This window comes from Pinus tabuliformis, chromosome 1_1 (genome assembly GCF_031772625.1).
Source record: "Pinus tabuliformis cultivar Carrire ecotype Pingquan chromosome 1_1, CPIR1, whole genome shotgun sequence".
Taxonomy (NCBI): Eukaryota; Viridiplantae; Streptophyta; class Pinopsida; order Pinales; family Pinaceae; genus Pinus; species Pinus tabuliformis.
Window position 1 is genome coordinate 963,251,862 of NC_142297.1, and position 25,561 is coordinate 963,277,422.

At 39.4% G+C, this 25,561-nt stretch overlaps 1 protein-coding gene across 3 annotated transcripts in view; it reads left to right on the forward strand.

Moving 5' to 3' along the window:
• Positions 1 to 25,561, forward strand: part of LOC149217698 (protein NUCLEAR FUSION DEFECTIVE 4-like) — a 238,943-nt gene that overhangs the window by 164,494 nt on the left and 48,888 nt on the right. For all 3 annotated transcript variants that reach the window (XM_089393047.1, XM_089393045.1, XM_089393046.1), the window contains exon 12: positions 6,053 to 6,138. In XM_089393047.1, coding sequence (XP_089249173.1) covers positions 6,053 to 6,138 — 86 coding nt within the window. The remainder of the gene's footprint in view (positions 1 to 6,052; positions 6,139 to 25,561) is intronic.

Here is a 25,561-nt window from a genome sequence, read left to right on the forward strand (position 1 = left end):
GTTCGACAACACTGTTCTGCTGAGGAGTGTAGGGTGTAGTTAACTGGCGTTTGATGCCATGGGTATATAGAAGTTGGAGAAAGCAGAGGAGCAAAATTCCCCCCCCCCCCCCCCCCCCCGTGTTATCTGTCCTAAGAGTTATGATATTATAGCCAGACTCTTTTTCAACTAAGGACTTAAACTTCTGAAAGATACTAAATACATTTGATTTATGTTTTAAAAAGTACACCCACATCTTTCTACTGAAATCATCTATAATAAGCAAAAAATATTTGCAACCAGTAACTGAAGATGTATTCATAGGACCACAAATATCAGCATGAATTAACTGGAGTACCTTAGATGCGCGCCAAGATTCTCCATCCTTGAATGAAGACCGATGTTACTTGCCAGCTTGACAGGCGCCACACACTCCCAACTGTTGACTCTAAATATCAGACTCTAAATATCAGGTAACCCTGACACAAGTCCCTCCCGTGATAGCTGAGAGAGATACTGAATGTTTAGATGCCCATATCTTTGATGCCACAGAGTGCTGATGGGAGAAACACGAGCTGCTAGAGCCACTTCTGGAGAATCACCAGTGTCAAGAAGATGTATAGGCCATGATCCTCTAAGCCAACAACGACTGTAAGACGAGTTTCCCTGTCAATAATGGAGCACTTGTGCGCACTGAACATCACATCAAGATGAGGGGAGTTCCTCATAATCTGGCTGACAGACAACAGATTAATTTCCATACCAGGAACATAGTACACATTCAGGAAGATGAGTGTGCGCCCATCAGACTGGATCTGAACTGTACCTCTTCCAAACACTGTGTACTCCTCACCTCCGCTGAATACCACGAAATCGCTAAAAGATGAGAAGTCAGTAAACCAGTCATGCTTGTGAGAGAAATGACGTGATGCACCAGAGTCAATGTACCAGGCAGAAGACTGGGCATGATCTGAGGACCTCTTAGCCATAAAGTTGTTAAAGGCAGATTCCTTTTGCCCGGAATGTTCTACAACATTCGCTTTCTGATGAGACCCTCCCTGCTTCTTCTGTTCAGAAGCAATCCTCTGTCGGCAATCTTTCTTCATGTGGCCGAACTTGTGATAGTAATTACACTGCACATTTTTCTTCTTAGCAGGATCAGAAGGCTGAGAAGAACCTTTTTGCTGAAAGGACTGAGAGGACTGATATTTGGCAACAAAAGCATTTTCTGAGGACGCTGATGAAGCACCACTACCAAACTGCTGTTTCCAATGATCCTGCTGCAGGAGTTTGGTGCATAACTCCGGAAACTTCAGATCAACATTAGTGGAGGTAATGTTGAGTGTTTCTATGAAGTGATCATAAGGTTTTGGTAGACATTTCAGAGTGATGACTACCATATCTTCTTCCTCCATGGTCTGACCAATGGCTTCAAGCTGATCTCGAATGTCTTTAATCTTGTTAAGATGTTCTTGTAAAGACATATGTTCATCCATCATGATGGAGAACAAAATGGCTTCAAGCTAATCTCGAATGTCTTTAATCTTGTTAAGATGTTCTTGTAAAGACATATGTTCATCCATCATGATGGAGAACAACTGATTCTTTAGAAAGAAAGCTCTGCTCTTGTCGGATGTCTCGTGCAATTCCTTCAAATGTTGCCAGATTTCGGCAGCTGTCTTGCTGGAAGGAATCTGTGGTAACTGATCATCAGTCATAGAGAGTTTGAGAAGCATAACAACCTCTTGATTTCGATCATCAAACTTATCTTGATCTACACCAGGTGTACCAGGACTAAGCTCTTTGCCCAAAACGAGCTAGTCAAGACGCTTATATTAAAAAATGGTCAACATTCTCTGTTTCCAGATGTTATAATTGGTTCCATTAAAGTGCTGATTGCCTTCCAACATTAGGTTGGTTAGCGAGGCCATCTGCACGTTTCCCATGACACTGAAAATAACAAGGGAGTCCGACACGGATTTCAATGCAGATGCTGGCTGATCTGGACAAAATCTGACAGGTGCAAAAAATTCCCCACGCTCAATAATTATGCTTGCATAAATTTGCATACACTGAAAATACACATCCAATTGCCGACTTCTGAAAAGGCTGAAAGGGAATGCCCTCGACCCCCATCGATTATGCCATCTGGAGAATGTACGTTGACTTATTTTGTGCAGCCAACAATTAATTCGAGAAATGATACTCACCAAGCGTTTCAACTAAAGTTCCATGCTGAAACCGCTCAGAACTGTGACAGAAATAAACAACGCTAGCAATTTGATGAAAACTTGAAGCTAATAGGTCCACATCCTCCGGTGTCGAGCGACGAATAAATTGACGAGTTTATGAATGGAAGGAAGTGATGAGTCGGAATGCAGAGCAGAATGCAGCCATAGATACGTGCGCAAGGAGGCTTCCCGCTGAAGAAAAGCTCAGGCTGAATGATTACGCAGAAAACCAACGCCACGCCGGCTATTTTAGCGTACTTCTTGTGCTAAAAAAAACGCTGTTTCTGCTACCAATTCGACGCGGTGAACAAAAAACTGTGCCCTGATAGTCCTCTTAACTCACATAGATTGCTTGTGTCAAAGCTCACCAACAGGTCACAAGACCAATAGAAATTTAAGCTAAAAAATTGCAGATTGCGTTAAAAATACTCACTAGGGTTTGGGTTGCAGAGCCGCAAAATTCTTCAAGACCTTGATTGTAAGCCCAAATCTACAAACTTTCTCAGTTTCATATGCAAGTCGGCCCCCAATTTTGGCACTTTTCACCAGAACTACGTCGATTGCACGGCTGCACTGAATCCTTCAACCCATCAGGCTTCCCTCCTTGAAATATCGATACAAACACTGAAACCGGAAACAACACCCACGACCCTGTTCGATTGAGTTGCTGTTCGAATCGCGTGAGGACGACTTTAAAATGGTGCCTCTAGGCATCGATTAATGGAGGTCCCGTGTTCAATACTCCTCGATGACGAACAGGTTCGGACTCTCAAGCAAACCTAATTGTTGTCGGGATTGATTTCAAGTCGGCCTCAGAAATTGTGACAAATCGAGATGTGTCGAGATGTGTGGGCACAAGGATAACCAGATCCAGAGGACCAGAAACCCTCGTGTTTACACGATTGATTCGACTCACTAGATTCGAGAAACAGGTACCCTTGAATTTAAAGAATTGCGATGATGGTTCCAGAAACGCCCGACAACAGTGGATTCTCTGCTGCTATAATAATGTATTGATCCAGTAGAGAGCAATTTTGAAATGAATCACGAAATTTTTCAAAACGATGAAAAATTATTTCGAAAAAATTACCCGAGCTCCGATACCATAATCAATGAATGACTTGAATTACAATGAGCAATGAAGCTCAGTAAATAATACAAAAGTATTTACAGAAACAACAAGTTTCTACTAGAAAAATAGAAACAAGAAGTTTCTAATAAGAAACTGCTAATAAGATCACAGACGATCATATCTACATAAATGAGCATTAAACACTAAAATAGAATTATTCTAATAATTCCAAGCTCGTGCATTCTAAAATTAGGCAAAGGAATAGAGCACACTCTTTGAAGCTCTGAATAAAATATTGCTGGACACTCGAGACAAACTAGAATGATAATATACAATTTTTAGAAGTAAAAGGGTAAGAAGGGAAATATAAAGAAATGAAAACTTTTACTTAATTTCCTTATATTATTGTTAAGTGTGGTCGGATGTTTGAGGGGGTTCCAGCTTCACCGGATCTCATATGTAGAAACTATAATTTTATTTCCCACCCAAAATTTAGTAGGCTTAGCAGTTTGCAGTATTCTAGCACACTGAACTACACCAAATGAAAACCAGTCCACCAAACCACCAAAATATGCTAAATGTCATCACTTGACCATATGCCAAAATAATTCTAGTCCTTGGAATATCAAAGTGCTTGAAAAGGCCTAAATTTCGATAGTGATGCTGCTCGTCACTCTAGGTACTCAAAGGTCTAGTTACCCTACTAAAAATAGTAATACGAAAAATAGCACCACCTCAAAATCAATTGAAACTTGAACCTCAAGAAAATCTTCCAATTGGGTCCTCAAATATGTAAGCATCCTGTTAATTGGACGACTTTCAAAAATTGCAAAAAATAGAAATTGCTAAAAATAGCAGCATGTCATGTTTGCTCGAAATTTGAACTCCATGCATATCTGCCCAAAGCGGTACTCAAATCCATGATCAAATCTTGAAGAAAATAATCTTGCATAAACCATCCTAATCATGCCCTTCGAGATGTTCGACCTACCGTACCTGCTCTAATTATTCCCTGAACCTGAAATAATAGGCCAGGTGCTACAACTGAATCACCTCTCCACCTCTACCTATGATATAATATGTGAATGTACCAATATGAATAACCTGTTTAAGATCTTATCCAACCCAACCATCTATGCTTGAGTAACAAAAACATGCGACTGTGTGCCAAGTTTGAAAGGCATTCACAAACTGTGGATGCCGCATTGATGGATCAACCAACCAATCCATCCTGTTGGACATTGGATAAACCAATGCTCCCCATGTGTTTCTTGACATGGACTAACTGCCTCTCGTGCATCATTATCTCTGGCGATGCGATCGTTGACTAACCCCTGTGGGTTTTGGTCTAACAGCAATCATGACTCCCCACAAGTGGTATCCGAGCGTAGGTCACGAGTTCGATACACCCCTGACTCGCGTTGGGGGGGAGATTGTTGGACATTGGATAAACCAACGCTCCCCGTGTGCGTGACATGGACTAACCGCCTCTCGTGGATCCTTATCTCTGGCGATGTGATCGTGGGTTTTGGTCTAACGACAATTGTGATTCCCAACACATCCCATAATATACTCATGAACAAACAAAATAGACACTCTAATTGGATTTTGAAGAAATTCAATCTGGGTGCTAACAGGTGGTTATGAGAAAATTGAAAGGCTATTTTTATGTATTGATGGCTCACCATTTACTCTTTGAAGCAATGTCAATGTGAATTAGTTTGCTAGTTAATGCACTAAAGCATATTCTTGGCAAACAATGGGTTCTTATTGGTGAAGAGGAGAAGCAATATATAGCCAAAGGATAAAAGATGTTTCATTAGATAGATGTACTTGCAAAACCGTTTAACTTGAATTTTAGAAACCTGCTCAGTCTCATCCATAGCAGCGTAGCTTGGCAAGTAGTCTTCTAAAGACTCAAGTTGCTGAATCTGTTGTGTGTGATATTCTTGTTTGACAAACATTGTGAGGAGCCTGAATATATAATATTTTCTAAAAATTGTTTGAGGCTATTCCTCCATTTTGATTATGTTAGACAATTGACTTATAATGGGACAATCAAACCACATTGGAGGCACATAGAATATATATATACATATATACATATATATTATGGCAATGGAGCTATTTTTTCCTGAAAAATGTTTAAATCCAATGCTTGTAAGTATCGTACATTATCAGCATGTCACATCGCATTATGAAGTTTCATCATCTCCATGAGAGAAGTAGCATCTGATAGGCTTTGAGAGGGTAATGCACATATTTTGTTATAATAAAACAATGTCAATTGAATATTGAAAAATAAAACCAGTCAAGTTTTACAATTAAGGATTGTTGATTTATTGTTTGACTGTTCAAACAGTTGCCTATCCTAGTTCTGTATACAAAACAAACTGAAATACAACAGATATCTATATATATATATATATATATATATATATATATAGAAATCCAAAATGCAAATTATTGCATCTTTCTCCTTTTTTTTTGATGTTAACTTATATTAGAATCTTTTGTCCACATTGTCATTTTTTGAAAGTATTTATCATGTTATGCCTACATGACTCTTTTATACAGATTTATTTTTTTCCCTTTCCTGATGTTATCGGTTGCTTGCTTATTGATAGAGATTGCTTTATGACTACTGATTTTGTTATTGATATTAGACCAAAACAATTCAATGTACAAATTTTCTTTTCCCTCTCTTCATGAAGTGTTTCAGATCTCCTTGACAGTATTGTTGAAGTTAATTAATACTTTGTGCTTGTAGATCGGAAGTGCTGCAAGAAGCGAAGAGGTGGGCCTTTATGTGGGAATCATTAGTGTTGGGAGCTGCTTTGGTCGAATAACATCTGGGTACTTGCTTTCTTTGGCCACTTTTTGGAATGTTCTTGATGGAAATGAGTGTCATTTGCTTTACTTTTGCAAATGCATTGTTGTTGATGAGACTCTTGTTTTCACTTCTATATATCCAAAATTTAAGTGTGATATATATTGAATTTTCTGATTTTCTTTTGTATGATTAGAGCTTTGTTTGTCATTTATAGTTCACTTTATAATAAAATGATTTGTTTCTATAATGGGAAAGTGATTTGCGCTAATGATGGTTCCTAACATATTAATGTTGGATGAAAATTCCTCGATAAAGATTCTTGGAGAAGAAGGCTGTTCAGAGCACGAAGCGAAAGAAAAAAGCACAATTTTCAAAAGATTCTTGGAGTGGCTCGTTTTTTTATATGATACATATTTTAATATATTTTGGTGCATACATATTAAAAAAGAGGTGTAGAATGTCGAATAAATCACAAAAAATATGAACACATAGATTTAACTATTGGATTCGTGATGATCATTAAAGCATCAACCATTTAGCACACTTACAACATCATCATCTAGTAGTTATAACATTGTCATGAATGATCAATCACCAATCACATCATCAACCTTCAAGTTTCAATATATAAAATTTGTCATCAACCATGAAATGAAATAGAACGTCATATTCATTTAGAAGATTTTGTCGATAGTTCAAGTTAGGTTCAAACTTTAGATTTCAAACTGAAGTTGTCAATAATGTTTACAAAATAAAATGTAATAAAGACAAAGTACTAAGTATAAAGAAAAAGAGATCTAAAGTTTCATCTTGCTTGAGAAACTTCTAGTTTCTTTCACTAGTGATCTATAAACAAGAGCAGGAGTAGGTGGCAGTGCTTGTGGAACACAATTGGCAACTGCATGGCCTCCATGTAATGCTTGATGCTGTGAAGGTAAAGGAAAAATGTTGCATGTGGAAATCTGGTAGTGGATGGGGGTGGCATGTTTGCTACATGAATGTGATCACCATCATGATCACCCAAAAGTCAGCTTCCAAGTTCTCTAGAACCATGGCTCCATCTTCCAAATTAGTCTCGTTTGGATTGCTTTTTTTTTTTCTTAATCGAAAAGAGTAGGAGTATTGTATTAATGTGCGCCCATATGTGGCCAAAAATCAGGAGATTTACAAAAATAGTTCAGAGCCACTTATGGGCATCATAATTTGCATTCTGTTCTACCAAGCCCAAATTTTTCATCCCCAAAATTACAAAATTCTCCATCACTTCTTGACTACTGCTATATATCCTACAATACTGATTCAACAAATATTTACATTTATATTTTGACATAGGAAACAATAAAAAAAAAGACACATGGGACTGACTACTCCTCCATTGGTGCTGAGTTGTTGAGATCGATTCCAGTAATTTCTTCATCCGACCTTGGGATTTTCTCAACCAGTTTGAGCTGAAGGTGCTCAATTTGCAGATGCAGGGCATCAACTTCATCTTCTAGTTGACAAATTCTCTCGTTTTTTTTTCCAACTGCCGTTCCTGCATCTCGAGAGTCTCCTTTTGTTGTTGATGAATACATCTTTGAATTATCGCCAACCCTTCTTTTATTTCCACATGCTCTTTATCACAGAGACCGCATTCATGGTGGAACCTCCCTCTATCCTTCATGATGCGCTCCAATGTTTTGCCCGAACGAGGCCGATGACGGCCCAAGGAACTTGAAACTGAGCTACCCTCCTCTGCTAGACTCAAATCTTCCATACCGACCATGGGGGGGGGTGACCAGGATTGTGGCACAGAGAGAGAATAAGGACTACAGAACCAAAAGAAGAATTATTGAGCTCCTGGAAGGCTGCACACGATCGACAAAAATAAATGACCTTCAACAACAACCAATTCACACTCACAAACTCTATTACACCACCCTCTGTGGCAACCACTTCAAAAATCTCCTTCTTGCCTAATTCACCAATTATGCCACCCTCAGCAGCGACCAATTCATTCCCACGACTACCCTCTGAAACCACCACCGTGTAGATTACCTAGACCCTGCCACTACCCAGACTTACTAGACTACCCTGACCCTGCCACTACCCAGACTTACTAGACTACCCTGACCCTGCCACTGGGTCCTTAAGCTGGAAACCCCCAGGACAACATTAGACCGATTCTTTTGACAGAGGATCATACCGTTACTGCTTCTTATATAGAGAATTCTGATCCTGAACCTGAAGCAGAGTAGATGAACTGTACTCGTGCCTCTTAAATCTCAATGCTCTTCCATAATTCCTCTGATTTTGAAAACGATTTCTAGCTTGTCCAACCTCTGCTTTCCTCGCATGAACTGATGACACTAGATCGGATTAAATGCTACTTACACTCACCGTAATTTCGCATGTTTACATCTTGATTTCGGCAGTTGCAGAGACTGATCCAAGGAGCATTAACCAGGGCTCCCACACTTATACTTGTATGATTTCGAGCGTAGCGCCTGCCCAAGGACAACAGGCATGCGGCATCGCAAACCAGACGTCGCACTGAGGAGGGGTGCCATGAGGCAGGAAGAGGGGCCAGGGGATATGAAGGCCGATGGGACAGGGGCGTGGAGAGAAGGGGAGAGGGTGACAAGGAAAGGTCTGCTAAGGTGTTCGAGGCGGAAGGTGAAGGGGGTTGAGGCGGATGAGGTGGAAGGGAGGGAGATGGATGGGGGGGGGGGGGGGGGGGGAGGAGGGGAAGAGGGGAAGTAAGGGGCAGCGGGGGAGGAAGGGAGTCGAGCTAGGGGAGATTGGGCAAATGAACTCCATGCTTTCATTCCTATTATATCTCTTTTTCCTACAAAAATCAACCTTAACTATCAAGATTTTGAGATTCATATCAACCATTAGGGGATGGTAACCAATCCCACTATGCCATTCACCTCACTGCTTTCTTCTTTCATCCTACAGGCCAAATTGGCTTGCTTGTCAGCTTCCTTATTATTACCTCTTAGGATATGGAAAAACTTTATTTGTTCAAAGAGAGGTATCATTCCCTAGGTTCTCTTGATGATTTGGTTCAATTTATTGTTTTGAGCTACTGAATTGTAGTTCATATGCTTTATAATCAACAGGGAGTCCCCTAGGATATACATATCCTCGATTCCCTTTTTCTGGGCTAGAGAGAACCTGAGGAACAATTCGTATGCCTCGGTGTGATTATTTGTCTTCATTCCCAGTCCCCAAGCAAATCTATCTATTATGATTCCTTAGGGATTAATGAGAATCTCTCCCCCTCTCGCCACCTCAGTCTCCTTTGGATTGTTGTCCCAAGTCATATCTCTTTTATAATTATCATTCCTAATCCCCAGTACATTGCAATAATGGGACAACAACCTCAATTTGTAGTGTGCATAAACCAAACTTTTTGCCCAATCTACATTCAAGTTGTTTCTCTTTACATTGTGTATAAAGCTATAGGTGCTCCTCTGTGTTGAATTTTGTAGTTATGGTTGGTGTTCATATTTAATATTTTATTGATGTACTTGTAAAGCATGTTCTACATGCTCAAAAGAAATTATATTCCTTATTTATTTGTCAAAAGAGAAACTCTGAAAGGCATGTTCTTCATGACCTTCACGAAAGGAAAATTTGAATTTTGAAATTTCGGTTTATGACTCCACAAGAAGACCAAGTCGGCTCTCCTCCTTGTCAAGTCGGCTTAGCTCCAAAGAGGCACCTATTTGGCCCCCAAAAGTACTATATATGTGCATTCATTCTCCCTACAAAGGGCAATTCAAATAATCTAGTTTATATCTCTGAGGCGAATGAAGATTACAATAAAGCGGACAAATTCAAGGCTTGCAAAGGATGAATATCTCTCAAAAGGAAAGCATCGAATTTCCATTGAAGATCTGTTGAAGGTCGAACTTCTTTGCTGGAATGAACCTTTGTAAAGGAACCAAATTTTATGGAAGGATCAAAAGACCTAATTATAAAGAAGACCTAATTCAGTGGGTAGATGTCTTGGCGGGTTGACTTGACTTCTTGATGGAAGTATGTCTCATCTTGCTGGTCAATTTATCTATGAATTTGATGTCTCTTGTTGAATTGAATCTCTAAGGAAAGGATTGCTGGGTTTTTACCCCATATGGGTTTTCTTAGTATAAATTGTTGCTTTCTTGTGTGGCTATCTCTACATGATCCTATTGGCATTTTAGTTTTAATGTTGATATCCTCTATGTAATTGTCTTATGATGGATAATGAATGCAAGATGATGAATAATGAAGAACGAGAAAATATAAAACTAAGTAAATCATAAGAAGTAATTATCAATGTCGAGGATACCTAGAAAAATCAGCACTCTGTAGAAGAAGTGTTCACCACCTAAGAAAGCACCTTCATTGCCAATTTATACAGATATGTGGTAGAGGATCCATACATGTTCGACTATTCAAAGAAACCAACCTATTTCGATCTTTGGTTGCATGCAAGTTACTAAAGATTCCATGCTCACCGATTTACTTGTTCGATTTACTTCATACTTGAGCATGCTCCTCTTTCTCAGGAACCAACTTTTCTAATGTGAGTATCTACCCATTTTGCACCTCTAGATTTGTGTGTAGTTTCTCCTAACCCCACCCATAGGTCTTGGTTAGGCCAATCATGATGGTGAATAATATTTTGGTGTAAGGACATATGCAAGGGCATGAAATGGAACATTCAAATTATCCCACCTTTTGACCAGATGTTTATGGATATGATCACTGGAGATATCATCCCTTGGTTGAAAAATGTCTTTGATTTGGCTTAGCATGCTATCCTTTGCTTATCAAGTACTTAAGGATTCAATACTTTTGCTTAATTAACTGATTCCCATGAGAGTTTCTTATGTAAATGTTATAAAACAATTTAACATAAAAATATATGTTGAACAACAACAAAATAACGGCAAAGAACATCAAAATACAACACATAGCAAGCACATGATAAAGGAGTTCACCCCTCCTGGGCTACGTCTCCTTGGTCCAGCTTCCAATGGCTTGGGCCTTTCTATTATGCTCAAATTACAACAAACGTGTGTTTACAATGCTTAAATGCCTCTGAAACCTGTCTCAATGAGTTCAAAAATACTCAAAAATGGCTATTTAGCCTCTTTTTGCATCCAATTTGGATAAGAACTGAAGAAGTTATGACTTCTCCCAGTTCTTCCACTATTTGTTCCACAAAATGCTCCAAAACCAACCAAAAACTCCATTTCCGCTCCAAAATCCGCTAATGGAGCGAGAAATTTGCTGTTCGGTGGGCTATATCCTGTCGGCTGTATCTAAATCGCAATAGGAAAGTTCTGCGGGCTCCCAACACACAAACTGTTGCGATTGCGGTATTTTGGACCTACTGGAGATAATTGACTACAACATATATAATCCCACTTCTGGAACCTCCCGCTCATCGCAATCGGTGAAGTTCAACCGCTGAAGGTCTTGTTAACATGGGAACACTGCAATTGGGGGGGCCGATTCTTAACCTGCGCCTTTTTTTTTCCTGATATGCGATATGCAGGACCCAGTGGCAACCTACCACTTGGCACTTCCCCATTTGCTGGGACCCTTGCCATGTCATCCAATCCTGCCAATCATTGACTGCTCTATATCTGTAAACTAAAGCATACTCTAAATGGGTTTTGTAAACCATAGAATATACCTAAGTCATTGGCAAACTGACCATCAAGCAACATATCCTACACCTCTTGAAATTCATGTTTGTCAGATGTAGATATAGCCATGTCTTTTAGCTCTTTCCATAAATCACTTGAGATCATACTAGTCAATGTCTGTCATACCTTCAAAAGGCACTTGAAGGTGAGATAATAATGAGAAAATCCAATGTTTGCAACCTTTAGTAACTCCAACTTGGAGTGATTGCAGAAAATGAAGTGGGCCATGTTATGATTGGTAATAAATTTTTTATCATCTTCTTCCCTCTCTTGTATAAAACACCAATCCATCTATAATCATGTTCATTCTAATAATATCCTGCAACAACAGGCTCATTGTGGGAACCAAACACCCTTACCGAAATATATTGGGTTACCTATTTTCATGATTACTCTTGTTGCCTTACCATTAGTAGTGTTACTACTCGGATTAGCAGCCTTGGAAAGGTTTGGTCAAGGTGCTAAGTAGTAAACACACAATAGATATACCCATTGCCAGCCAATGTTATAAGAACCTGTCTAGTCATAGAACCGGTAGACCCCCCGGCCAGGGAACCAGTCAAAACTAGATTGGAAACGATAAAAAATCTAGACCAAAAAACCGGTCAGCCAAAAACACACAAAATATTCAAATTTTTAAGAAAACCACATAATATTCATGCACATCCATATGAATCCAAGCCATTTATACATGAATAAGCAAAAGTTTTCATTTATAAAGAATGTATGGGTCCACATAACCAAAATAACATCGAGTGCAATCCATATTTGAACGAAAAATACATAAAAAAACAAGACCTAGATGGCCTCTAACATCCAAAAAAAGTCATGGTATGACGAATACCTACATACCATCAAAATCTTTGCCTATATTGGAATCTTCGTCATCAATATCCCCTTCTAAGCATTAAAATAAGAGAAAAAATGCTTAGCTTGTCAATTCAAGATTTTGTTTGAGTGATGGGTACATTTTTAGTAGGATGCTGATAAGGGAAATCAACAATCAATGCCACTAACATCCAGGTACATAGAGGGATTGGTGCTCTTGATTAAATTCTAGTATGATGCCCTCAGACATTACAAAATCTAATGGAAACATTGCAATCCCCACAATCTTGAAAAACTGTTAAGTCTATTGGATTTTGAGTGAGATCTAAATTTCTACTTTCTCCATATGAAATTCAAAGAGGTCAGAACCACTCTCAAACATCTTGAGTCATTTCATGATAATCTTAAAAATTCAAATAAAATGATGAAAATGAAAGATAAAGAAGAATGTCACTTTTACTTGAAGAATATAACATTGCCATGACTTGCATAACATTAGTAGGGCCATAGGCTTGAATATTAGGCCCCTATTGTGGGCTAGTGCCCAACTAAGACAAAAATGAAAAGAAGAAAAGCAAAACAAACCCCACTTCATGTGTTCTACATGACTTTACTAAATCGGTACCGAATTGGCTGGGTCAATGAAAATGGCCAATTCAGTATCGAATCTGGTGGTTCTGTTACTGAATTGGCCAAAAATAGTTCCAATTGTTAATTTTTCATAGGGCTATATTTTTCTTTGCTTTGATAATTGCATTTCTTCATTAACACATTACATTCACCCCATAACATCATGACATTATTCATATTTACATCATTATTCAACATCATATGCAACTATGTAGAAAGAACAATATCATCATCATCAATGCAATGAAACATAAAGGAACAACAAAAGAAAAGAATTCACACATAGAGACACCAAGATTGGTCAGAAACCAGGGATAAACCCTTTCAAATTCTTCTCCTTCCTAGATTGTCATCAAATGATTCAGCAAAAGAGAGTACAATGATCCATATCTTCATCTATGCAACTAACTAGCAAAAACAACTACAACATCCATGGAATGAATCCAACAATGTTTCTACTCAAACTCTGATTCTGAAGTCTGTAAAGAATTGTTATTGTTTGTAGTCAACTGCCAGACCTTGCGGTCACCGACAAAAATCTTTGGACAAATGAGATTCCATCATTTGAGTTCTGGTTGCATGGAGGAGTCGTCATCCGAGCGACTATAGCTTCCTGGTCGCTCTCTGAAGCACTGCAAGGTAGTGAATGTGGCCGGATCTACCCAGATTTGTCTCTAAGCTTCGGTCGCACCTTTCAAGATGTTATGCAAGCGACTTTGGCTTCCCAGTCGCACTATGAAACACTGTGACTGAGCAACTATAACATCCTGGTTACTCTCTTAAGCAGGGTCTGCGAGCGACTGGGGTTTGCAACTAGAAATATGAAACCCTAACTCCTAGTCGCATGGATGGAGAATTGTTCATGCCACTAGAAGGCTCCAGTCGCATAGATGAGCTTCTGTGCGAGCGACAACGGTCGAATCCATTGAGCGACCACTGCATCTCATGATTGTGCCCAATGAGGTAGAGGTCACTTGTATTTATAGCCTCCCAAGAGGGTCGACTTGCTTTAGGGCCGACCTTATCAAATATGCACATATGGGTTGTTATTCATAAATACACTTTCCCTTATCTGATTTGATTTGAGTGATCTTTAGGTTGATTTTGGTCCTCTGCGAGGAAACCCTTTGATCAAATCTTCTTTTATCTTCAATAGTTTAGCAGAGAGAAATAGTACAAAATCAGAATTCTGTAATTTTATATCAGCAGTAGCAAACCCTAGATTAGCAAAGTCAAACTTGGTCAAACGAGTTGAAATTGACCTCCAATATGCTTGGTCAATTTCCAGTCAACTAGCTCTCGAACAACCTGAAGAAATAGCCCTTGAACAACCCCAAAAACACAGTCAAACTACTGTTAATTGAAGTCAACCTACTGCCCAAAACTAGGGTAGTCAACGCTGATCAAACCTATGGACGGATTGCCTCAATTTTTGTGCCAAAATTTGTGGCCTGCCTAGGAGAGGCAGCCACACCAAAACCGCACCCTTGATGAGTCAAGGCTTGGTCAACGCAAGTCAAAGAGACCTTCAGCAACTTCTGCGTCCTCCTTTTAGCATCCTCCTTGCCCTAATGCGTCCTCCTCCTTCCCACGTGTGAGCTGCTCCTTGCATAACCCAAAGTTAAGGAGAGAGAGAAGGATGAGTGAGATGAGATGATGAGAAATTGAATGAACCTCTGTTGTATTTATATGATTCACTGGGCATGTGTGCCACACATTTAACTGTTGGCCAACCTTGACAATTTATCAAGTAAATACAAATAAATTCATATCTCCATAAATATTTGTTGGAATCGGATCATCTTTCGATCAATCCTACACCTCTCGACAAGAGGAATCTAGCAAAAATATCAGCTGCAATAAATGAGGTGACCCACATGGAGTTTGGCCCTAGTTGCCAATTTTAACACTCCCTCTCAACTAGGGAGAACTCCATCTGCAATCTATATGACCGTCGCTACTATCCCAACCATGAAATGCACTGCCCTGCACTACTTGGCCTTGCCCTACTCTGCTCTGCTGTCCTCCGTTGCTGAAATGGACACTAGGTTCTTTTTGAGATCAGGTACATATAAGACTTCTTGCAAATGAATTGTATTACCCCGATTCAATTGAAGAGTGACATACCCTACGCCTTTCATGGGATATTTTGTGTTATCCCCAGGAACAATTTCCAGGTTGGTCTCCTTCTCTGTCAGATTGGAGAGAGCTTCTTTGTAACCAGTGAAGTGCCTTGAGGCACCACTATCAATAAGCCAATTTTCCAGCGAGTCTGGCGGAGCAGTAGTAGAGAGGGCCGCTGGTAGACAATATTCATCTTGCTTATTGTTAACAACATTAGATTCATACCTGGAGTTTCTTTCCTTCTTGAAGGGTTGTCCTCTTCCTTGATTTCCGACATTTCTTTTACCTCTGCCATTGGACTTGCCATTCCTTTGATTGCCTTGAGAATGATTTTGGCCATTGTCATGGTGTGAGTCCCTTTTATCAGGGCACTCCCTCGCATAGTGGCCCATTTTGTTGCAATTGTAACATCGACCTTTTCTTCCACCCTTTGGTCCAACCTTTCCTTTGGATTTAGCCCCAGAATTGTTTTTTCTTTTATCATGAGAAGAAAAGGCAGAGGGATGGCCTTTAAGTGTGGGCATTTCTTGCTCTCCCATCCTTGTCTCTTCTTGAATACATCTAGCCATCAATTCCTCAAATCCTGAGATGACATTATTGTTGAAAAGAGTAGTCTTGAATATATACCATTCAGGAGGCAGTTCTCCAAGGGTTGTGATAGTCATTTCCTTGTCAGGAACTACTTCCCCAATAGATAGGAGATCATTCTTGATCTCGGCGATCCTTAAGAAATATGCTTGCATACTCTCATCTTTGCCCTTCGAAATTTCCTCCAACTTATTTCTAAGGAACAAAACTTGATTTGCATCATTAAATTTAAATGAGCTCACCAGTGTATTGTAGATTTCCTTGGAGGTTGTCAGCTCGGAAACACAGGCCACCAGGCACTTGTCGATAGAGTCCCGGATGATCTTCCTTGCTTTAACTTCTCCCTTGGACCACTTACTTTTGGCAGCAACGGATGCATTTGATGGAGGCGCAACAATATTGCCTCTCACATGGTCCAACACTTCTTGATCTTCTAAAGTTAGATCGAGAGACATCTTCCATCCGTGATAGTTAGACTTCTCACGGAGCTTATCTTTGGTGGGGAAGAGTGTTGAGGACCCCATGAAGTTTTTAGGATAGCCTTGCCAACCTTCTCTTTGGTGATTTCTCTTGCTCTTGCTTGGGCTTTGTCTTCACCTCAGCTCCGATACCATGTTAAATTATGGTATGTTCTATGCTTAGAGAAATTTATTTGTTTTCTTCTTATTAGCCAAAGATTAGCAATCACATATACATTAAGTAAAGTGCAGATAAAACATTAAATGATCAACAAAAAACAGGCCAAGACAAGAGACACATGATGTGGCGGCTAGCCAGGGACAAACCCTAATGCGGGGAAACCCTTTGATCAAATCTTCTTTTATCTTCAATAGTTCAGCAGAGATAAATAGTACAAAATCAGAATTCTGTAATTTTATATCAGCAGTAGCAAACCCTAGATCAGCGAAGTCAAACTTGGTCAAACGAGTTGAGATTGACCTCCAATATGCTTGGTCAATTTCCAATCAACTAGCCCTCGAACAACCTGAAGAAACATCCCTTGTATAACCCAAAGCTAAGGAGAGAGAGAGAAGAATGAGTGAGATGAGATGATGAGAAAATGAATCAACCTCTCTTGTATTTATATGATTCACTGGGCATGTGTGCCACACATTTAATTGTTGGCTGACCTTGACAATTTTTCAAGTAGATACTAATAAATTCATATCTCCATAAATGCTTGTCGGAATCGGATGATCTTTAGATCAATCGTACACCTCTCGACAAGAGGAATCTAGGAAAAATATCAGCTGCCATAAATGAGGTGACCAACATGGAGTTTGGCCCTAGTTGCCAATTTTAACACAAACACATACAGAAGCACATTTCAACCCTGGAATCACATCGGGGAGCTCAATCTCAACCTGGAATTGCATAGGGGAACAAATATCAACCCAATCCTATTGCCTATCGATGGCTCTAAGAAGTCATGTGGTAGAACACCTGCTTGATAATCAACTTGGGTTGTACACCCCAAGAACACTCTTCACCCCTTGGCCAAACAGGTAGCAGTATTCTCAACAAGCCTTGCTTCTGGTTATGATGCCAACTGGGGTATACTTTGCATAGACTAGAAAGGGGAGCAACATCTTTGACCCTATGAAGATAGGGGAGAAACATCTCCAACCCTATGGGTAACAGATAGGGATGATACCCTATTGTCAAGAGTTCCCTCAACCCCATGATCCCTCTATCTCAATTCCACACCCTGGGAGCTCAAATAGGGGAGGAAGAGTTGGCTCAGTGTCCTCGATCGATGATGCTCTCCTCATACTCATATCTGGTATCAACTTGATCATCATATAGAAACAACATCTGTCTCCTGTTCATGCAGGTCATTGAATCAAATATCATGTTAGAACACAAATAATCATATAAATCATAAAAGGATACCATATTTATCTTCCCTCTCAGGGAGGTGCCAACCACAAGCCTAAGCTTGTCTCGTACAATTGCGCTATCTCAATATATGTAAGTATCTTGGTCCCAACTATATATAGGATTCTTTGTCAATTGGATCCCACTCTTTTTCATCGCAATGTCTCCATGTCATATTCAGAGCTTGTTTAGACAACTCTTTAAGGAGCTTTTTCATCTTGCCTATTATGAATTAAATATTCATAGATAAGATATACATAGGTTTTTAATAAAATAGTAAAATATTAATAATTTATAAATAACTTAACATTAAGCTATTTAATTAAGTTAGTGAAGGGGCACTAGTAAAAATGACACGTCTATTAATTGGCATGGCCAATCAACTCCTATATATGGAGAACTGCCATGAGCGCGTAAATCATCATTCATTCTTTTAATAAATTAAAATATTACATTTCAAAAGAAATTATAAATTACAGTCTTCAGCGTACAATTTTCTTCCTGTATTACACCAGGGGTATCGGAGCCAGGTTCTTCTGGCGACAACCCCCACGTCACCATACTGGCTGTTAGGCCCTGCGGGCCTCCCATACCTCCGCTGCTATACATGCCCTCGAATCCATTCCGACCCTATTCTCCACGTCCTCTGTCACCCATGTCCGTCCCTGCATCCTCTGTCACCACGTCCGTTTCTTCCACTACCCCATTGTTCCCTTTGCCGCTGTGTACCTATAACTGCTACACCTGCTGCACAAGACGTTGACGCCGTTTTCCCGTTCCTGACATACGACAGAGTGGGCCGCTGCAGTTCAACCAGGAGGTAATTCGCTGAATCGATATCCAGTCAACGGGTTACATAACCGGACGATGGGTCAAGGCACTAAGTCGTAACGGTTAATACATTAGCTGACTATACGTAAACAAAGTTAAAATTATATATATATATATAATTAATTAATTAATTAAAAAAATATTATTATTATTTAATTAAAAAAAATTATTATTATTAAAAATTGGGTCCACTAGGAAGAAAAAAAGCAAAAGGGGTCATGATGATAGTTCAAAACAAATTCAAGAAGAACTCGACAGGCTGCGGAAATGCCTTGACGATGTCGAAAGGAAGCAAGACGATTTTGGGAAGACTCAAAACGACATGGCACAGAATATCTGAGCCATAAAAGACATGGTGAGCCAGTCTAATAGAGGAGCCAATCCACTTGCGGCCACGCAAAGTCCCTGGACCCCAGAAGATGAAAATTCTCCAAACCCTAGATTTTTGAGGCACGAGCAACCAAGAATACCGGAACTACACTTTGAAGGAAGCCAGTATTATACTAAGTCTTTCGAAAGGAACCATCTTAAAATTAAAAACGAATTACCTAAGTATGATGGTAAGGACCATAAAGGCGCTGTAGTATGGGTAAATAAGATGGACACCATCTTTTTAGCAAACCCACCACTCGGGGAGCAAGAAAGGTCATGACCGCAATCAACTACCTGGAAGTAGAAGCGTATGATTGGTTTTTGTGGTGGTCTTCTAAATGTACAGGTTGCTCGTTCAATTGGCAAAACTTTAAAAATGCCTTGCTGAAAAGATTTCATGACGAGGAAGAGGATGATGTATACGAGAGATTCGTTCACCTCAAATAGAAAGGATCAGTGAGTGAATACACTCACGAATGGGAAGTGTTAGCAGTAAGGCAAAGAGGATTTTTAGATGAAGAGTTATTAAAAATGTATCGTTGTGGCCTTAAATATTATATTCGGGAAGAATTAAAATTACATAAACCCAAAACCATTGAGGATGCCAGACACACAACTATAATTTGTCGAATGGAAATATAAACTCCATAAGACATCATATGTCAGTAACGAGAAAACAAACAACTATTCAAAGGGGAAGTCAGGCAAACCATCGTCTGAGAACACTAGCGAGTACGTTCCACGACCAATGCGCAATGAAGGAAAACAACAATCTAATGTTGTAAGAAAAAAGGATGGCAAATGCTGGAAATGCGGAGACAAGTATTATGCAGGACACAAATGCACAACGCAAAAACTTTACAATTTCGAAGCAGAACAAGAAGAAGAATCTTCAGAATACAACTCTGACAAAGAGAACAATGAAGAAAATGAAAACCCTAATCCAGAATCAGAAGAGGATATGCCACAAATTTCTCTGGTAGCCATCACAGGGATAGCTCAGCCACAAACACTAAAGCCTAAAGTCACATCGAGAAGAAAAATGTTATTGTTCTAATAGACTCAGGGAGTATGCACAACTTTGTAGATGTCAATTTTGTGAAAAGACTTAACATTTTTGCCTACCCCATAACAGATTAAAAGCTCTGGTAGTAGATGGGAAACAGATAGATGGAGTAGGCAAATGCCATAAAGTTAAATTGCAACTAAGCGAATACGAAATGGAGTCCAGTTTTTATACAGTTCCCCTAGGAGGAGTAGACATCGTTTTAGGGATACAATGGTTACAAACACTAGGCACGTATTCAACTAATCACCAAAAGCAGTTCATTAAATTCAAATGGGATGGAAGGAAGTATAAGCTGTTTGGGTTCCAAGCTCTACCCACTCAAGTCATCTCTGCTCAATAGATGAAAAAAAGTATCTGCAAAGGAGCCCCAACATTTGTCGCACAATGTTAGCAATTGGAGTTATTATTGGTAGAAGGGACTCACCAGGCATAAAAAATTTCATCCTTGATCCAGAAATACGAGAAGGTTTTTCAAGATCTACCAATGAAATTACCCCATGAAAGGCAAATTGAACACATCATCAAAGTCAAACCAAACTCGACACCAATAAACGTTAAACTATATTGTTATCCCCATCACCACAAGAAAAAAATAGAACGATTAATACAAGACCCGCTGAAGAATGGTATCATTACGAAAAGTAGAAGTCCTTATGCTGCACCCGTAGTATTGGTCAAGAAGAAGGATGGGTCCTTTTGTTTGTGTATAGATTACAGAGGGTTAAACAAAATCACTATCAAAAATAAGTTTCCGATTCCGTTCATTGATGAAATGCTAGATGAACTACACGGTGCAAAACACTTCTCAAAATTAGATCTAAGATTAGGGTACTACCAAATACGGGTAAGACTAGAAGACGTCGAAAAGACAACATTCAAAACTCACGAAGGGCATTATGAGTTTAAAGTTATGTCATTTGCACTAACAAATGTGCCAGCCACCTTCCAAGCAACCACGAATGAACTTTTTCACCCATATTTATGGAAGTTTGTATTACTTTTCTTCGATGATATTGTTGTCTACAGTAAGACATGGAAATAACATATCAAGCATCTGGAGGAAGTATTACATGTATTGGAGAAGAATCAGTTCTATGCCAAGTTATTAAAGTGTACCTTTGGGCAAAAAGATGTTGAATACCTAGGACATGTTATATCCAGGGAAGGAGTCAATGTGGATCCCAACAAAATCAAGGCAATCAAAGAATGGCCCAAACCCAAGAATGTATCCAAGCTTAAGAGGATTTCTAGAGCTAACTGGGTATTACAGAAGATTTATAAAAAATTATGCACATCTGACAGCACCCCTGACCAATTTATTAGAGAAGAATGCTTTTTAGTGGACTGACTAGGCAGACAAGTGTTTTGAGAATTTAAAGGGAGTAATGTCAACCACACCAGTGCTAGCGATTCCTGACTTCTCCAAACCATTTGACAGCACCCCTGACCAATTTATTAGAGAAGAATGCTTTTTAGTGGACTGACCAGGCAGACAAGTGTTTTGATAATTTAAAGGGAGTAATGTCAACCACACCAGTGCTAGCGATTCCTGACTTCTCCAAACCATTTGTAGTCGAATGTGATGCTTCGGTATTTGGAATTAGAGTTGTGTTAATGCAGGACAACCACCCTATAGCATTTGAAAGCAAGAAACTTAATAAATGAGAAAGCTTGAAATCAACAAACCAAAAGGAGATGTTCACCATCATACATCCTTTAAAAAAGTGGCACCAATACTTGCTTGGGAGTAAATTTTCAATCCGAACAAACCACAATAGTGTTCAATACTTACTTTAGCAAAAGACATTATCAACAGAACAACAAAAGTGGATGGAGAAGCTGTCAGCTTTCGACTTAGAAATATTGCATAAGAAAGGAAAGGAGAATGTTGTAGCCGATGCACTCTCACGTAAGGATGACGACAATACATCTTGTGCCACCATGATAATTGTTCCGGAATGGTTGGACGAAATACGAGTAGAGTATGCCAAGGATGAGGATTGTGATTCCATGATTAAGAATATCAGTGAATATTCCAATTTCGAGTGGAAGAATGACGTAATGTGGTACAAAGGTAGAATTTACCTAACACCAACATCCAAATTTAAGTTGAAAATTCTAAAAGAATCTCACAATTCACATGCAGCTGGACATGTCGGGTTCTACAAGACTTACTACAACATTCGACAATCATTTTATTGGAAGGGCATGAGCAAGGAAATTCAGAAATATGTTGCAGAGTGTGATATTTGTCAAAGGAATAAGAGTGAAAATATCCCAACCCTGGGTTTGCTACACCCGCTACACATTCCCAACCAGAAATGGGAAGAGATTTTGATGGACTTCATAGAAGGACTACCTGCGTCTGATAGTAAGGACAAGATATTTGTTGTAGTCGATCGACTCACTAAATATGCCCATTTTATGGCCATCAAAAAACTGACACAACTAAGCAAATTGCGGATATGTTTTGTAAAAACATCTACAAACTGCATGGGTTCCCTAAAGTCATAGTAAGTTATAGAGATGCAAGGTTCAAGGGTAATTTTTGGAAGGAATTTTGCCACCAGACGGGAATATCCCTCAACATGATTTCAGCTTATCATCCCCAGACAGATGATCAAACTGAGGTCGTGAATACGTGCTTGGAGACATATCTTCGTTGCTTCGTCATTGATAAACAAAGTAAGTCGACTCAGTGGCTACACTTGGCGGAGTGGTGGTATAACACCACCTACCATACGTCAGCTAAAATGAGACCTTTCCAAGCTCTCTATGGTTATGAACTACCCAGATGGAAGGATTTTGCACTACTCAATTCTAGGGTTTCAGCAGTCAAAAACCACTTGGAAGAAAACGAAAGGATCATCAACTTATTAAAAGAGAATCTAACGATGGCACGTAATAGAATGAAACAACAGGTCGATAGACATCGCACTGAAAGGGAGTTTGAAGAAGAAGATTGGGTCTTTGTTAGACTTCAAGCCTATAAGAATTTGTCATTGAAACAACAAGGAAAGAATAACCTATCACCTAAATATTATGGTCCATATCAAATATTAAAAAAAGTAAACAACGTGGCTTATGCACTGAAGTTACCCAACAACTGTCGAATCCATAACACCTTTCATGTATCAAATCTGAATAGAGTACTGGGGCAAAACCAAGTTGCTCAAATAGAAATATCGGAGACCGATGAAGAAGGAAGAATCGTCCTAGAGCCAGAAGGTATACTTGCTACCCGAGAGAAGGTACCACGGTCCAAGACAATAAAGGAGTACCTCATCAAATGGAAGAAATTACCAGAGGAAGATTTGTCCTGGGAATTAGAACGTTTCCTTTAGCAACACCAGACGTTACCCATTCTTTGAGGATAAAGCATTTTTAAGGGGAAGGCAATGTTATGAATTAAATATTCATAAATAAGATATACATAGGTTTTTAATAAAATATTAAAATATTAATAATGTATAAATAACTTAACATTAAGCTATTTAATTAAGTTAGTGAAGGGGCACTAGTAAAAAAGACACGTCTGTTAAAATTGGCAACTAGGCCCAAAATCCATGTGGATCATCTTATTTATGACAACTGATATTTTTCTTGGATTCCTCTCATCGAGAGGTGTAGGATTGATTTAACGATCATTTGATTCCGACATGTATTTATGGAGATATGAATTTATTTGTATTTACTTGACTATCAAGGTCGGCCAGCAGCTAAATGTGTGGCACACATCTTCAATGTTTCATATAAATACAAGTTAGGTTGAGACGTTATTCACTCATCTCATCTCTCACATTCTTCTCTTCTTAGTTGATTGGGTTTACACACAAGGAGAAGTACACACATGGGAAGAAGGAGGACACAGAAGGACGAAGTAGGAGGATGTAGAAGGACGCAGATTTGAGGACGAAGAATTGTTTGACTGCATTGACCAGGGCTGTAGATGTATCTTTGACCAATGTGGACTTTTTTGAAGTGCGGTTTTGATGTGGCTGTCTCTCCTAGGCAGGCCACAGATTTTGGCATGCAAATTGAAGCATTCTGACCTCGGGTTTGACCGGTGTTGACTGCCCTAATCGTTCGCAGCAGGTTGACTTTAGTTGACTTCATTTGACTGAGTTTTTCGCACTATTTTTGGGCTGCCTCTTCTTGCTATTGGAGGCTGAGTTGACTAGATATTGACCAAGTTGATTGAAGGTCATTTCTATCTTGTTTGACCAGTTTTGACTTCGCTGGTTAGGGTTTGCAGTTGCTGTCATAAAATTACAAATTTGTATATTTGTACTATTTCTCTCTGTGCTAAACTATTGAAGATTATAGAAGAATTGATCAAAGGGTTGACCCACATTGGGGTTTGTCCCTGGCTAGCCGCCACATCTAGTGTCTCTTGTCTTGGCTTGTTTTTTATCGATCTATTAATGTTCTATCAACATTTTACTTTATGTTAAATGTGATTGCTAAATAGCAGCTAATAAGAAGAAATTTAAGTAAACTGCACTAAGCATAGAACATACCATAAATTAACATGGTATTAGAGCTGAGGTGAAGACAAAGCCCAAGCAAGAGCAAGAGCAAGAGCAATTGCCGAAGACTGTTGTAAAAAGTCTATAAGACTTCATGGGTTCTCATCACATTTCCCCGCCGAAAACAATCTCCGTGAGAAGTCTGACTATCACGAATGGAAGATGTCTCTCGATCTGACATTGGAAGAGCAGGAAGTCTTGGATCATGTGAGAGGCAGAATCATTGAGCCACCATCAATTGCATCGGTTGTTGCAAGGAACAAGTGGACCAAGGGAGAAATCAAAGAAAAGAAGATCATCCGGGCCTCTATCGACAAGCGCCCGATGGCCTACGTTTCCGAGTTGAACACCTCCAAGGAAATCTACGATAGACTGGTAAGCTTGTTTAAAGTTAGTGATGCAAATCAAGTTTTGTTCGTTAAGAATAAGCTGAAGGAAATTAAGAAGGATCACCGAGATCAAAAATGATCTCCTATCGATTGGGGAAGTCATTTCTGATAGGGAACTTACCATCACAACTCTTGGAGGGCTCCCATCTGAATGGTATGTGTTTAGAACCACTCTTCTCAACAATAATGTAATTCCAGGATTTGAGGAATTGTTGGCGAGATGCATTCAAGAAGAGACAAGGATGGAAGAGCAGGAAATGCCTGCATTTAGAGGCAATCCCATTGCTTTCTCCTCTCATGCTAAAAGGAGAAATAATTCCGGGTGAAAATCGAAGGTAAAGGTTAGACCAAAAGGTGGAAGGAAAGGAAGATGTTTCATGTGTAAAAAAATTGGCCACTATGCGAGGGAGTGTCCTGGTAGAAAGGACACATCTCGTGACGATGATCAAAATCACTTCCGAGGCAATTCCAACAACAATCAAAGGAAGGGCAGGTTCAATGGCAAAGGAAAAAGGAATGCC